This window comes from Cyclopterus lumpus, chromosome 22, assembly GCF_009769545.1.
Source record: "Cyclopterus lumpus isolate fCycLum1 chromosome 22, fCycLum1.pri, whole genome shotgun sequence".
Taxonomy (NCBI): Eukaryota; Metazoa; Chordata; class Actinopteri; order Perciformes; family Cyclopteridae; genus Cyclopterus; species Cyclopterus lumpus.
The window spans coordinates 19636261-19653882 of record NC_046987.1 but is presented as its reverse complement, the minus strand read 5'-3'; the positions used below and the strand labels follow the sequence as shown (position 1 = coordinate 19653882).

General features: G+C 40.1%; 1 protein-coding gene across 1 annotated transcript; it reads right to left on the bottom strand.

Moving 5' to 3' along the window:
- Positions 1-14470: 14470 nt before the first annotated feature.
- On the bottom strand, positions 14471-16033 carry nkx2.1 (NK2 homeobox 1). The gene is made up of 2 exons (XM_034525228.1): positions 15667-16033; positions 14471-15159 (listed from the first exon to the last, which is right to left on the bottom strand). Exons 1-2 carry the CDS (start codon positions 16031-16033, stop codon positions 14471-14473), a joined length of 1056 nt encoding a protein of 351 aa, XP_034381119.1.
- Between the last annotated feature and the right edge of the window lie 1589 nt (positions 16034-17622).

The following is a 17622-nucleotide window of genomic DNA, read 5'->3' as shown; positions in this document are numbered from 1 at the left end:
TGACTCTATCATCTCATATTAGACACATTAAACAACTGGCAAGGATAGCATAACAACATTGTCAGCATAAGTGGTAAAGAAAGAAGACGTTTCGCAGCTTGATGTTTACATTTTTGATGTTTGATGTTCAAATTTGAGCACTTCTCATCAAAAGTTGAGGTTCAACGTACTCCATTACAAGTAAAGGTCCTGCCTTTATCAATTTATACGGCGCTTAGTAATATTTCTACATTATACAAGCAGATATTAGATTGTTCTTTCTGATGCATTAACATGTAAGCAGCAGTTTAATGTTGGAGCTGGTTCATATGGAGCTTTATATATACGGTTAGCCATAGTTGCACCAGATTTTGATCACATTATAAAATACCTTACAGATTAAATACTTTATTATCTCAGTTTTTATCGCCAAAACAGAGCTAAAAGGAGCGCGATATTGGAGCATCGAGCGGAAGCACAACTAGATGGACGCTGCTCTGTGCTGGATGTGCAAGGCAGCTGCAAGCTAATAAGTTAAAAAGTTATAATATGTCAATATTGAGTATGCCAATATTGAGTTGACGGCTTGTTCTGGTGACCCCAAGTGGCCAAAAAAATCCATCAGTCGAATTTGAAAGTCTAATTTAAAGAGGGTACATATATAATGACAATAGTTGTCAAATAAATGGAGTAAATAGCACAATATTTCCTTCCTTCAATTATGATCAAATTGCAGAAGAAAAAGTCAAATAAATGGAGTAAATATGACAATAAATAGCACAATATTTCCTTCAATTACGTAGTGGAGTAGAAGTATCAAATTGCAGAAGTAAGAGTCAAAATTGTGTGCGTATTAGTTGGTCGCTGATCCTTTGGTAAGGAATGACCACGTTACTGGTGACCAGTTCTCCCAGCAGCCGAGGCAGAAGCCAGCGAAGCCTAAATGGCCGAAGTGAAGTGAGTCAGAGTGCTTCAATCACTCAGCAGTCTCTCCCCGAGTGGCTGTATGTTGATAGTTCCCTTGTTATTACATCCTCAGTCAGAGCTATGGAGACGCATCTGAAACATGGCTTTCTGCCAGAGCCAGATATACCCATCAAAACAAGAGACAAATGAAAGAAAACTAATCAGAAATGCACGTGATGTTGTTGGGAGCAGTCTGAGCCGAAGCACTGAATGTATAAAAAGGGCTGCAAATAAAAATTGGCGAGGTATGCAGGGACATTTTAGGAAAGTATTAGCAGGCCTATGTACTTATTGTATCAGGAGTAGAGGTATAGGCTACTCTGTGCAGCAGAATAGTCAGAATACTATATTATAATTGTAATAACTTACTGTGTAAATAGCATTTTAATGTTTTAGCTGGTTGATATGGAGCTCATTTTTATTACAGTAATGCTGCTTGGTAGTATATTAAAAAAAAAACATTGTGTTTTTATCATATAAGAGTAAACTGTCACACGATGCAATGTTGTAATTATATTTGATTGATTTACTGTATTATTAACAACTATAACTTCTCCTTTGAACGCGTATTTTATATAATTGCAAATCTGTTATATTATATACTATATACGTATAGCATGATCAATTTATACCTATAATTTTCAATTAATACAGTGGAATAAAAGTATAATATTTGCTTCTAAAATGTAGTTTAGCACTGCAGTAAGATGGAAATACTAAAGTCAAGTACATTAAATCAAGTGCAGTACTTGAGCAAATGTACTTTGCGACTTTCCACCTCATGCAGGTACTTGGAGTATTTATACTGAGGAGCTAAATTCTTATGAATCTTAAAAATGTACATATTTCATGGAATTTTAATAATGTAAACTTTTCTATCAGACATGCCTGTCTGCACCTCAGTCTGTACATGTGTCTCCCAGAGGCTCTATCCTTATATCACCCCTCCCTCTCTCACCCCCTCCACCCTCCCCGCCCCCACCTCCAGCCGCCTGCACCTGTCACCTGGGGGCCTCTCCCTACATTCAGGATCAATTTACATAACCTCATTTAGCAGTTCACAAATCAGAGCCATTAAGAGCCGCTAACAGGAACCAAGGGTTCTAATTTAGCTTGCCTTTCACACTGGGAAAAGTGTTCAGTTCAGGCTTACAAATAAAGATCCAGGTCTTGGCTTTGATTGTTGATTGTGATGGTAAATGTACAGATGATTAGAACAGAGTCCGTCCCCCCCGTCCCCCGTCCCCCGTCCCCCCTGTATTGATTTCCTGCCAAAACACAGCAGGCACTGGTCCTGCACTGGGAGACCATTGTAGGTGCCGAGTGCCAATTGGAGTTGATTTGTACATATCTTAAGGTATTTCAGTCATATTAAAAGGATTTTTAAAAACTGCAGCGGCAAGGTGCTGCAAAATATATAAAATAAATAAAAAATTAGATCTATTAATCATTTGTGTTTAGGCCATGTGTTATTTACATGTTTCCAATTTAAACTATTTCAGAAATATAGCAACCATGGGAATCAATAAAAGATGTCATGACAAATTTTATTTACAATTACTTAACATTGTGCGCACTCTTTGATCTCTTTAGGCACGTGAGAAAGTATCCCCCCTCCCCCCTCACCCCCCCCCCCCCCCCCCCAAAATGATCCTGCAGCCATGCAATCATTTGAAGGATTTTCTCAAGACTTAAATGCCTTTTTATTTACATCTGCGTGGCAACGTGAAAAAAAAAAAAGAAAAAGAAGTCGTGAATAGCTAAAAAGTCAAGAGCCCGAAAAATTGTTTTCAATCTGCATTCAATTTGGCAAAGATGGGGGAGGGGGAGAAGGGGGGGGGGGGGGGGGGGTCATATAATAAAGAGGCTGATTCAAATTCCCACTTGTTCACCACTAAACTTGGTGTATACAGCATTGTGAACGTGTGCTTTTTTTAGGGGGGCATTTTCTGTGTGTGTGTGTGAGCAATGTTTAATTAATCAAACCAATCAGAGCTCTTCTCGCATGGCGTTGCAGACGCATATGTTTGCACTTCAGCCTGCAGGATGAGGAGGACGCTCTGCACGAGATGCCTCCAGCCGCCTACAGATGTGTGTGTCTGCTGTTATTATTTTTTTTCAAAATTAATGCGATTGCATAACATCAGATGATAAGAGCCGCGGTAACAGTGTGGCTCGTGGACGGCGAAGTGTTGGAGGATGCACGCGCTGAAAGACCCCAGACGCATGCATTGACTGCATAAAAAGCTTCTTCTTCTTTTTTTGAGGAGGGTGGGGGTCAAGTCCGACAAAAATGAAAATGTTTATGAGGTGTGATTCAGTAAAAGTGTCCATGCTTTTTGGCCAAGCTCTTTTTTTTTCTTTTTTTTTTAGTCGTTTCACTTGAGGATAATTTATTACAAGTGTGCAGAAGCAGGTCCATGTGGGGGTTGGGATTTAGCAGAATGGTGCTTGAAAATGCTATAGCAACCAACAAGAGGTTGTGGGGGCCTTTGGTTAAAAAAAAAAAAAGCCACTGTGATTGTGTAAAAAAAAAAAAAGGAGATAAGATATATACTCATGGCGGAACATGACATTTTAACACAACAGAGAGCAGGATTTTTTATATATATATATATATACGCAAGTGGGCAGTCAAATGAGTGTGTTACGTAATTTGCTTTAAAGTGATTAAAAATAAACAAAAATTTTTTACAGTGTTTAAATGGACATTCTGGCTCATTTGAGATGAATATATAGTTTTTACAGACATGTTGCTCTAAAAAAAAAAAAAAAGAGGCATTAAATGCTTAAAGAAATGGTCTTGGACCCCAGCCATGTGTCTTGTCCATCACTCAAAAAAAAAAAGGACAAGGGGGGAGAGACCACTGTTGTTCTCTGTGTAGCCTAGACGAATTACTTTTAATGAACATGTAATTAATGGAAATAGACTCAACGGTTTCAAAGCAAACAACGATTCTAATTGATTTGCATTTCCCTTTTTGTGTGTGTGTGTGTGTGTGGGGGGGGGGGGTATGGGTGGCCTTTGTCCGGCCTCTCTCTATTGATTACCCACCATGTGTATCGCTCCGCATGTGTTTTCCTTCATTAAGAGATAACGGGTTCCTGACTACTCCCATCCCGCGGGTTTAATGTTGCTTAATGTCTACTTTGTGTCATGTCGGAGGGCAAAGCCAGAATAATGAGAGAGTGGGTGGGCCGTGATTGGCTCGCGGTGTTTAGGACACCGGCTGCAAAAGAGGGGGGGGGGGGATCAGTGGAGAGGTTAGAAAAGCAGAACCTTTCGGGCTGACTGAGACCCCCCCCCCCCCCCCCCCCCCCCCCCCCCCCACACACACACCCCACAGTCCGATTCGCTCTCACTTAGGCTGCTGTTTTCTGTTAAACTGTCATTTTACTATCAACACCTGACACACCCCCTTTATTGAGCTGCCTGTCAGTCACCCTGAGATGTCTGTTAGGCCTTTTTTAATGGTAAGTGCTTAACATAAATGTGCCTCCATATAGATGCTATTTGGGGATTAGGATATAACCCCCTTATTCTGTCGATTTCCGTTCATTTAGCCTGTAAATTGACCGAGTGAGAAATCACATACTGAGCAATTCAGCGAAACCGGAATTAACACACAGTGACAATTGGCCTGAAGAAGGGAAAAAAAAGAGAACTATACGGGCGTTGTGAACAGAATTGCATGTTAGCTAATTGTTAATTTAAGCGGGCCTCGCAGTGGCTAATTATGAGAGCCATTTGCATGATGGACCCCGCCACCTGCCTGAAGGCGCTGCCAGGGCAAAAACTATGTAATTACTGAACAGCAGTGGGGCAATTTTTGACTGTCGCACCCTTTTGTGTCACATGAATTCCTCGTAATGACATATTTCATTACGGGGGGCCAAATATCACCCCCTCCTCCATGGTTGCTGAACAAAAACATGGAAGTCTCAACAGGTCCTAAGATACATGGACCTATTTACATCCACCTCCGCCCTGTGTTTGTGTTAACCTGTAGTTATGTGCGCCTTTGCTGTGAGTTAAATGTGCCCTTTTCTCAGCTCGGCTCCCTATATACGTGTTGCTCGTGGTAAAATGGGCCTGGCCTTTTCTTAGTGATTGCAGCCTGAACTCATTAAGCTGTCAAATGTCTAGCCTTTTGGGATCTTGATTGCTTATTGTGTAGCAACATACATGGGTTATTATTTTTAGCCTGCACCGACATACCCCTCTATACACTCACACAGAAGAATGGACTGACTGGTGAACCCTTTTTTTGGGGGGGGGGAGCATGTGTGGAGTTTTATTAGTTACTTATTTACCAATAACATTACTGTTATTTCATTTTAATTCAGAGTAGCCTATTATGCTCATTGACCTAAACAAATAAAGAAGAAATAACTCACTAAATATATGTTATATTTGGTTTACATATAAATAATATTCTCTGAATCATTCTTTATCATATATTTATATCAGCTCAGATAAAGTGCTCACTATTCTGCGGGTCTGCACAAAAAAAAAGTTTTTAAATGTATCTATAAATAAGAAAAGTATATATATATATATATATATATATATATATATATAAATATATATATATACAAATATAAAAATCTGAATTGAATTAACTCTCTGGCATGATAGACTACTATAAAAACAAATAAAACTGTCATAAATGTTCCAAAACAGCAATAATTAAAGTAATAAAAATGTATGTTTTTTTATTGAAGTGAACATCTACTTTTGACTCTTTAACCTACAACCAAGTTATTATTTGACCTATTCAACTGATATCCCACCTATAGTGAAACTAAGTATATAGCAAGAGCATTGCTTCATGTTGTCATTGTTCAGCACAAATCCGTTCATTCTCACCCATTTAGTGATCGTATTATTCTCTCTCAGCTCCAATGTTGGTGAAGCGCAGAACAAAGTTAAGTCTTCTGCAATACTGTAAATACATTTTGAACAAATCATTCATACAAATTTTAAACTAAAAGAGGACCCACGCAGCTTCCCTGTGGGACGCCCTGCAGATAAATACTGTAAATACATTTTACATTTTTAACAAATCATTGATACAAATTTTAAACTAAAAGAGGACCCAAGCAGCTCCCCTGTGGGACGCCCTGCAGACATTTTTTGGGTCTCAGAAAAACTGCGATTGGAAGATTGCTGTGTTCTAGAGAGCAACATTTAAACTTTAAGAATATGCATGGTCAACATTAAAAGATGTTTCATACAAGAAAACTACAACTAGTTTCCTGACAACCACACGTGTTAACTTTTGATGAGTCGTGCACTAATGCACCGCTCAGAGTGTGTCCATTTAAAGGATCATCAATACGTGGTGGAGTATGCTCATCCACCAACTTCATTTGTTCATTATTTTTCTTCAATGCAATGCTTACATAATCTGCCCGTGAATCTTCATTCACACATGAGTCAGCAGTAAATCTTTTAGGTGACTTTCAGTAAACAATCCTAACTAAAGCAATCAAGTTATGGTCTCAGCTCACGTATGTTACTAAAAAAATATGAATTATTAACATCATCGAGGAAAGAAGATATCTTCTTTACAGTGTAAGTAAAAGTACCACACTGTAAAACACAAGTAAAAGTGAAGAGAGCGTCAGCTAAATGACATGTAATTGTAATAAAAGAGAGTGATTATAATTGGAGCATTATTAGTGAACTTTAATGTTGTAGTAGGTTAAGGTATAAACTACTGCTTATCATTCTAGTCTAGTTTAATACGTGGCTATATGTATTATATCACATAATATGTATGCAGCTGTCGAATGCATGCTGTGCCTTTTATAAAGTACATAATTTCCTTCTTAAATGAAGTGAAGTATAAAGTAGTCAAAAGTGTACTTGTTATTATTCGCCACTGCTCTTAATATTACCTCACATGCTTTATGTGAAACTTTTCTAGACCTTTCTTTATAAAGAAAAAAGTTATTATATAACGCGTATATCTTAAATGTCCTTGTGTTTATGGTATGCAGATCAATTTAAATTCACTTTAGGGCTTGCCTTCTGAAAGGAATAGCCTTGGACTATTCAGACCTTCATTAAATGGAGACGTTATTGCTGCAGGCCTATAGAGTGAGCAGCGGGACCCGGGTCGGTCTGGAGGGTCTGGTGTTAACGGGGTTAGTGATGGCTCGTTGGTTTCTAAAGGACTCCTGCTGGTACTGTACACAGACATGACAACTCAGCTTTAGTCTGGTCTCCTTTTAATTAGCATGTTTAACGGGAGTACTCACACACGCACACACACACACACACACACACACACACACACATACACAAGGGTACAAATACACACACACATTCTTGGATTTATATCCTTGTGAGGACCCTCCATTAAAGCAACCCAAGACATTGCATGCAACCTGTATTTATCAAAACTCTGCTAAAGGTATATTTACTGAAGTTGGGCTTATGCTGCTGGTGTTTGGAGTGAAACAAAAATGCTTTTAAAAGTATTTTTAAACAGATGAAGATGTTTTTTTTTTTTTTTTTTAGCATACACAAAGCTTTGCACCCATTTAGGCCATTATGGGTTACATGAGGTGGGAGCCCTGCAGCCTTTATACGTTTCAATAAGTTGATTGAGAAAGCATGGCTTGCTGAAGGCCATTATTTTGAGGGATAAGGAACCTAATGGACCATCGGTGATATTAGATGGTTTGGGCAAAATATGTTTTTGACCATGATAAGTAAAAATCGTTTTAGGTGAATTTTTCAATAACTTGAACGAAAATGTACTTTTTTTATACTGTAATAAGCCAAAACATCCCTCTTTTGAACATGTGAAGTAGCCATTCAGGCAACTTAATGTTTAATGAGACTAAAATCTGGTAAACAGGGTTTATATGAACAAATAGTGGGATGTCTTGTAGTTAAACACGACATGATGCTGGTGCCTGATGCTTATCATAACACAGAATGAAATCCAACGTTGCCTTCATTTTACCCTGCATGGTTCTAATCCTAATTTTGATATTTTTTAACAAATTCAAACACTAACTTTAAGTAATCTCAAATGTGCCTTAATCTGAAACTCAGATAGTGACGTCTAAGGACAAAACTACGACAAAGGGCTTGAATATCACTTATTGTATATCACCCTTTCACTGAGCAGATATGCATTTCTGCACATAAATAACTATTGTCTTCATTTGAGGCATATGTCCAGTCAAATAAATATATTTCTATTTTAGCCTCAAAATGTTTTTATCAATGTTGACCCAAATTAACTCACAACTGATTTGTTAAGCATGTGCTCTTGTTTTTACTTAGTTTGAACCAATGGGAGGCGATGCCCAAAACAAAAACATTGCGTTCCAACGGAGGCTTTTTGTGCATTCATGGTTTCATTTAAAATATTTCTTTACCGTTCAAGTTTGTGCATATAGAAGTGTTTGGGATCAAGAAATGTTTGGGCAAACGGGGAAAAGGATGAAGATGGCACGAACCGAACAGTTGGACCCCCGCGGTGAAAAGACCAATTTACAACTTTAAAAAACATGTTTTCTTAATGGTTTGTTTTTAATGCACCAAGAGTTGCCGCACTGTTCAAATATCTAAAATATTTTCAGGAAAAAGTCTGTGTTACTTGTACCGGCCTGTGATCCACTTCATTTGGTGCCACAGGGATCAGTTTGTGGATCAGTGGTTTTATGTCATGTAAATCAACTTTAAAACTAAATAAAAATCTAATTTAAAGATTTTTCATTGTGTAACCTTGTGTACCAATGTGTTAGCTTTTTATATACATATTTTGTTGTATGCTTAAAAAAGATTATATTCTGATGACTCATCTTGAATTTGAAAACGTATCCAACTGACTATAACCATGGCGATCATACAAAACCATCCTTGACCGTGAGCTAGTGGTTAGCATGTGTGTGGATTTCATCAGGTGCACAAATATCGCTAATATTTTCAAAGAATGTGTTGTAGCAGTGATGTAATGGATAAGCCACGCCCCCATGTAGGCAATCCAATCACGTGTGAGGACTTGATCCATCTCATAGATGAACCCCTCAATCAGAAATACATCACATGAAGTTTAAGACACTCTAACCTTTGTTTCACTGTGACTTCAAATTCTATGCAGATGATACCCTCCTTCTTACATTATACTGTCTGGCCTTCAAAACTGCCAAAGCAAAAAGAAAAGCAGTCGTAGGTGGTTTGTCATGCTGCTTGAACAAAAGAGCACTAATTTGGTTATTATGGAAATGGGAAAACGCAATTACATCAACATCAGAGTAAAGATTAAAGTTCTTCAAAAGAATGTCAGAGGTATGTTTTCCATTTCAGGCTTTTAGGTTTTACTTAAAAGATAATCAGGAAAAAAGGTAAACGAGTTATAGGAACAAGTTAAATAACATCAGGTGTGCTAGCTCATTTTGCACATAAAATTAAGTATAATTAACAATCATCGAAGAAGAGAGTTTACCTGATGGTTCCTTAAATGCTAAACCAAAAAAATTATCCAAGAATATGCGATAATATTTGAGTTTGGTAGATATAAATATATATATATGGATGTATATATATTCTTCCTTTGTGAATATTAACTTAAGAAACTACTCAGCATGGAGTCTGAAGGATGCATGATGAACCCTCAGTCTTCATTAATGTCCTCGATGTTACAATCTCGCTGTCCAGTATGATTTAGTGAAGGGCCCGTCATGTCAAACCGATAAGCAGGTCTATTTACAAGTTTTATGTCTTTTTTTCATTTTTTCATTATGCTAAGGGTGGGGGTGGGGGGGGGGGTGGGGGGGACCGACCTGAAGTCCATATTGAATTGCAAAATCTTGTGATTTTGTGCCGTTTCTCCACCCCGGTATAGTATTATTTAAATGATGATAAATTGCAGCCGGTCCCATAGCAGAGACGTTTTTATTCCAAAGAAACAAATGAACACCAAAGATTGTATAAAATGTGCTTTGTTCATCAGAAGGGAGGGTGCAGGGGGAGAAAGGATTCCACTCAGCGAGCTCTGAATGCTGCATTTCATGCCTGCAACAATTATGCTGAAAGGTCAAGTATTACAGCATCTTGTGCTCCGCTTTGCATGCAAAGTATTAAAGCTCACAAATGACCCTCGTTTGCGCTCTTTTAACAATGGCTTGAAGAAGCAGATAAACGTAGGACAATTAAAGATTCTTTCTTCTTCTTTTTTTGCTGCTATAGCTGACAATACCATTTACCAAAAGGGGGGGTGATTGCAGTTGCTGAGTAATTGTCCTATTTGTGATACACGTGAATGCGTTTGGCCTGCAGCAAAGAAATGTTTATAGGAACTTAAGAAAGAGGCTATGTTTTTAAAATAAGGAAAAAGTAAAGCTGTTATTTGTATATTATCTCAACAAGGTAAAAAAGAAAATAGAGGGTTTATTTCGTTTCCCTCGGTCAAATCATAATCAAACTAACTCATTTTATTGCTCGTCTTTGTGTTGATTTTCTATGTATTTCAGCACCGTGGACAGCACCCAAGTCCGCCTCTTGCATCTTCAACAACAACAAAAACTTTACAAAACACACAAAACATAAACAAATAAAACTTTAAATGATATACAACTTGAAGAAGCCACGTTTAAATTCACCGTGAACAGTTTTTAATTATTGTATTAATGTAATATATCTGTTTTGTTTTGTTGTTGTTTATCGGTGCTTCTACTTAATCACATGCGCCGAGTTAATGACACAAACGTCCGCGCGTGCACATATCCTCATATGTTCATCAAGAGGAAGAAATATCAGAAAATCACCTGTTCGCTTCAAAGAAATCAACGAAATCTCCGTTTTTGTTTTGTATTTCTTGTATTATTTTTAATATTTTTACTTTTGTTTTATTCAGTCTTAAAAAAAAAATGTAACTCTGAAAACTCTTGTTTTGGATGAGCCAATCATTTGGTACTGCAAAAAAACCAATATCCATCCTCGAGTGATTTAATAATTTAAAATATGCGGTATCCAGAGAGTGGGAAATGCACTTGATGTGTGCACCAAGTCCCACAAACTGCACCAGGTAACCTTGTAGAAAATGTCCCTGAAAACCGAGAACCCCACTGCCACACAAATGATCGTTTTCTTTTTTGAAGAAAAAAATGAAAAATACAATTTTGAAAATTATATCACGACTAAATCATGATTATTTTAGGAGTTTACAGTTTGCAAAACCCGTGAATTAAAAAAAATAAAATCGCATTCTTTAAAAATACAGTACATGCTTTGCTTTCACTTTAAATTAAATATGCAAAAATAAAACTCTCGTGGAATGTGTCGCCGCGCCTCCATTTTAAAAACGCACACACGTTTGATATCCCCTTTTAATCTGCACATGCATTCTTAGAAAGCCACCGATGCATGAAACAGGATTCCCCCCCCCCCCAAAAAAAGTGATACTGGAGCTAAATAGGCGAATAAAATTCAACAGCATACGGTCGCTAACTCAAACATGATTACCTTGAGATTAGGGACTAATTGCTCGGGGTTCACGGAGACCAGCCCCCCATAAAGCCATGGAGGACTTGGGAGTTGCACTGTGGGGTTTCTACAAAAGAGAGCGATGAGAGCACACACGCTTCCAACAAGTCATTCTCAACAGCTACAAGCTGCAGCACAAAGACCACACACCGTGCCAAAGACATGTTAATGCAATCCCCCCCAAAAAAAGTTCTCACTTTTCTCCCCCGAACAAAAAAAACAAACAGCTCTTGCAAAAAAAAAAAAAAAAATGCTCCAATAGAAGATAGTTTCTGATGCTGGTAAGATTTCACTTAAAAGTCTCCAAAAAGGTTCTTTTTTGGGGGGGGGAGGGGGGGGGGGGGGTTGTTGCCTGGTGGCCTAAAAACCCGCTGCTGCTGCCTCCTTAAAGGGACACACGCACATTACAAAAAGGCATGGTTTGGTGTATCTATATATATATATATAGATAGATATATAGATATCTATATATAGCACAAAATGTGCATGAAAATACTGGTGATATAAAAAACACATTGTGAGCAGAAATGTGCCATAAAACCAAAGAATTCAGTTGGGTTTTTGAAAGATTTCTTCAAAAGAGTTAGACATATTTAATATCAACATAAGGATAACCAGATGAAATATTTGTCATATATATTTACAACATAGTATATTATGTGTGTTTTAGTTTGTGTTTCTTATGTTGCTGCCTTTCTTGGCCAGGTCACCCTCGAAAAAAAGAGATTTTTAAACTCAATGGGATTCTCTTGGTTAAATAAAGGTTTAAGTACAAATAAAAATAGTTATGGAGGAAAATGCAAACGGATAATAAGCCCACTATAAAACAAATATGTGATGCATGAACAGGTCAGGTATTAGAAAAGAGGCCAGAAGGCTACTTTTTGGAAAACATGCACCCTAAACTTTGTTATCTGTAGCCCCGTTTTTGTAACTGTTTTGTGGGGGCCAGTATAGGACATACTTATATAGGCTTATTTCCGTTCTTATTATAAGATTGAATTAAGAACCTTCAAAACAAGTCGTTTTTGGTGAAATCGGGAACAAAGAAGATATTCAGAAAGGCCACGTCGCCTCATATAGCTCACGCGTTTACAAAATTGGGGCCATAAAAGTATATAATTTATCTCAAAACTACCGACAGCCACCCAGGAATCAATGTAGGCCATGTTTATATATAACAAAACGCTTCAAAGCGTATTAAATAAAACGATAGAAGCCTCCCCCCCCCCCTTCTTCTTTAAAATCAAGACAAACACTTTTGCCCCCCCCCCCCCCCAAAAAAAGGTCAATAAATATAAATTCATCCAAAACTATGTGAAATTATAGCCATAAGCCCCCGAGACAAACACTGGACTGACACACTGCAACTTATATTCAGCCGTATAATCGGAAAAGAAAAAGAAAATCACCTGTCGTTACCTCCGTCGCTTAGCAACCGCACTGTTTACTGTTAATACCTATAGCGCTATTAGGCGGCGGGGAGAATAGTCCCTAATGATTATTATAGCCTTTATTTACAGAGCCTACAATTTAGAGAGAGAGAGAGAGAGAAATAAAGACCGGTCGTGTGTTTTCATTATTGCGGCCGTTTAAAAAAAAAGAAAGAAGGAGAAGGAGAAGGGCGCATATATCAAACAGCCTAAACCACCGTGTAATCTAACAGAAATGTTTGGGCTGGTTTGTTATTGACACCGGGCACAAACAAGCCTTTCGCCCTTTTTCCTTTCAACACCCCCTCTGATTGATTATTGATACGCTGATAGCTCGCGCGCCGACAGTTCGGCCTCGCGAGTTATTTGCGGAGAACGCCGCCGCTGTTTGGTCAGGGATTTATGTCATCGATAAGCTTTTATTTTTCTTCTATTCTTTCTTCCGCGTTTGATGTCGTGGAGCGGAAGAGAGAGAGAGAGAGACCTCACCTTTCTGACTCACGCGCTCAAACACACGGGAGAAAGAGGGGGGAAAAAGGAGAATAAAAGCCTGATATAAAAGGGCTCCGTTTACTCTGCAGGGCACGCTCACATGAGCCTTAGCCCCCCCGGGAGGGGACGATAAGCCTGCAGAGCCATGGCACGGTGTGATTTGTCAAGAGAATAAAAATAGAGAAGAAATATGGCATTTAATTGGCATGTCAAAAATAAGAGCCCGAGTGTTGCTAGTGTTTAGTCCTGTCAGTTTGCCAACACTCAACCTGTTTAACGACATGCATGTCTGCTTTTATTTCCCCACAATACGCCTAATAATTAATAGATTCCTTTTAAAAACGAGCAAATAATAATAATAACAATACCGCACTCTTGCTCTATTTTCCCCGAAAGGAATATTTCCGCCATTTAACACCGCACAGTGTTGACATATTTCACAAAAAAGCTTTAACTGTCTTGTTTCCATAATTTATTAATAGAACTGTTTTTTTTTTTTTTTTTTTAGTAAGTCAAATATCTATATAAGTTACAAAGAAATAAAACGTATACAAATACCAATGAAACGACAACAAACCGGCAAATAGCGTCAAAAAACTTTGTACAACAGATAGCTAAAATTCAAAACCTTTTACAGAAATATACAAGCTATATCTACGGCTTACATTAAATTCTATATAAATCAGAGTGATGTGTGCAGGGGGGGATTTAACAGCACCCATATACAACAGTTTCCCCTCTTCGGTTTCCCTTTGCCCCGGACACACTGCGGCCTATACGACTGCTGATTCATCTTTTGTCTCAATATAATTTACATAAATAATCCAAAGACTTTTTTTTTCTGGAGTTTCACGGTCAAAAGTGTTATTTTTCCCACCATCCTTCCACTTCCTTCCCCAAAAAAAGGTGAAAATTCAAGAAGAGCTGCGCCGCTTTCACTCGGCTTCTTGTTCAGATGCGCACATTTACAGTAGAAAGATGTCTCTTCTTTTTTATGTGTGTGTGTGCGTGCGCGCGTGTGTGTGTGTGTGTGTGTGTGTGTGTGTGTCTCTTAAATATAGGAATCGGTTAAAATAGCCGGCGCCTCTTGTCACCACGTCCTGCCGTACAACAGGGCCGAGCACTGCAGGGCCGAGCCGTACTCTGCGCCGGGGGAATTGAGGTGAGAGAGGCCGGCCACCTGGCTCTGCAGGGACGGCGGACTGGAGGAGTGCGTCGCCAAATCTGGAGAGTGACCCGTGCTCCCCACCTGCTGCTGGCTCTGGTGCAGCCCGAGGCCCGACGTGTTGTTGTTGTTGTTGTTGTTGGACATGATCATGACATTGCCCCCTTGCTGGTGGAGGGTCTGCGCGGAGGACGTGGGCGTGTGGCCGCTGCCTTGACACGGCTTGCCGTCCTTCACCAGCACCGGCACGGCCACCCTCCGCGGGGACTGCTGCTGCTGGCAGGAGCCGCCGTCCTGCTGCATCTGCTGCTGGGACACTTTGTCTTTGGCCTGCCTCTTCATCTTATACCGGTGATTCTGAAACCAGATTTTCACCTGGGTCGGGGTGAGGTGGATCATACTTGCCAGGTGTTCCCTCTCCGGCGCCGACAGGTATTTCTGCTGCTTGAAGCGTCGCTCCAGCTCGTAGACCTGAGCCTGGGAGAACAGCACCCGTCTCTTTCTCCTCGGGGTGCTGGACAGAGAGCCCATGCCTTTACCCACGTCCGCCAGGGAGCTGAGGCTGCCCATGCTGCCCATGTTCATGCCGGATGACGAGCCCATGAAGCGAGAAACTGAGGGGGGAAAATACATTTAAATCGTGCTATAAAACTGCTGATTTTAGCAACAATAAAGCACAAAATAATAATAATAAGAAAACATCATAGAAACATTGGCTTTGAGAACTAAGATTGTTTAATTTTTGTTATTATTATGTGCCATGATATTTTTTTTCATGACACAATATAGTAAAATAATTATAATAATGTCAATTATTTACATTATCAAACTGTACCAACTAAATATATCTGATCTTAAATTGACAGACATCAGATTATTATTGATTTAATGTGATCACGTATTCGACATGAAATGAGGACATTTTTTTTCCCACCCCGGATGTTGGTGAAAAAAAAAAAAAGCATGCTCTTTGCTTTACCTTTGCCCTCCAGAATCATAATTAAAACAAAAAAAAAGAAGCAAAACCTATAGCGGGGTGACGAGAGCAGAGTGCCATATGGCTCGCAGAAACACGCACCGGTCCAGTATAAAGCAGGAGCACAGGTGCAGGCTCTACTCACTGGTGGAGAAGCGCGGGTCCGGGTTGGCCCCGTACCAGCCGGTGGACGCGGTGCTGCCCCTCATGCCGTCCTGGTACGACGGCAGGTCGCCCATGTTGCCCAGGTTGCCGTTACAGTAGCCCCCCATGGCCGAGTGCGACAGCTGAGAAACACCTGCCGCGGTCATGTGGTACGCCGCAGACACAGTCCCATTGTGGCCCATGTGGTGCTGCTGCATCGCCGCCTGAGAGACCTGCGGCTGCCGGTAAGAAGTGAGAGGTGCCCCCAAGTTGTTATTCTCCATACTTACTTTCTTATAGCTCTCCTCGAGGGGACTCAAGATATCGGAAACAGAAAAAGGAGTCGTATGCTTAGGGCTCATCGACATTGTTCTGTGGGCTGGAGAGGGAGAAATTAGAAGGCAAGGCAATCTCTCCTTCTCTTCTTCTTTTTTTTTTTTTCTTCTTTTTTTTTCTTTTTTTTTTTTTGTGTGTGTCGGACACCAAAAGCCCCTCTTGGTTCCCCTGTTGTCTACAACGTCGATCCCGGTAGATGAACACGTAGGAGAGCGCCTCAAGTCCGCCTTAATTGGATTGAGTGGGAGCTCGGTGCTGGCTTCGGTGTGTTTTAGCTGGCTGCCAGGTTTAAGGCTACCATCAGAGGCGGGGCATCGGCCACAATACACAACAGCTCTACAGCCTCCTCTCGTCGAGCGCAATGTCACTTACAAGACATGCGCTCCCCCTCCCACTAACAATAACATAAGCGCTGCTTGCACATGATCATAAATGTGCGTGTGTGTGTGTGTGTCGCCCCCCCCCCTCCCCCCCCTCCTTCTCTCGCGCGTGCTGCTGCTGCTTGCATGTGCGCGTCGTCCATCCTCGCTGCCGCATGCGTTGCATTTTCTTTGGGGTTGGGGGGGCGAGTTTTGCGGATCGACACACCGCACTGCACCTCGGGACTGCACACTGACCACAATACACTTTATTAACTGTAGTGATGTTTACGAGGGCCCTCTTGATGAAAGGAGGCCTATATGGACTTGAGAGTTGGAGAACCACTCCTCCAGTTGAACTACTGACTTTTAATGGCCACGAGAGGCCTCCAGTGATTGCAGGGGGGTGGGGGGGGTTGTTTGTGTTATGCCTTATCGTACTCAGACATGCAAAAGTGCACTTGCAGGGGAGGGAAATTGACTGATACTGATAAGTAAATAAATACACATCCGCGTGTTAAGTGGCTGCGTAAATGATTAACCTCCTCCCCCTGCGTGTTTTTTCTTCTTCTTCTTTTGATATCATTGGACAAGCAGCGTGTTACCTATATTCAGATGCGCACACTCGTCTCCAAGACTGAGAGAAAACAACACAAACCAAAATAGAGTGTGGAGGAGGCGAGGCTCTCGTGTGAAGATAACGGCGTTCAAGTGCTCTCCTTGCAGCACGACGCCAGGTAGCCTTCGTGCAGCTTCTTGGCTTTTAATGCTCAAGGAGCCATAACTGGTTTGACTCAATCATATCTCATTTCTAAAACTTTACGCGTGGAGCACGAGACGAGATGTTGGCTTCCTCCAGAAGAGCTCGGATGTCAAGACATTGTATTCTGAGCCAAACGGACACTTTTACGCAAGGAGACTTTTGTGCCATTGTTTCCCCCCCCCCCCAGGAATTTTAAGCTTTGCCGTTATTATTATTCATATTCATATTATTGTTTATTTTGTATCAAACCTGAGTACTTACTCTCATAGAAATAGTTTATTCTTCTTCTTCTTCTATTTGTATCGAAATACTCATTTCTATTAGTTTTTCTTCGTTTTGAAAGATATTATTTTTCATGAGAAACAACACATCATTTGACATCCGTGTCAATATTTTCCACGTGAAGCAATACAAGTACAATTCAAGTTATGATTATTAATTATTCGGCTTGCAGTGTATCCTGCCTGCATGCAAATAATAATACAACACGTTAGAATTA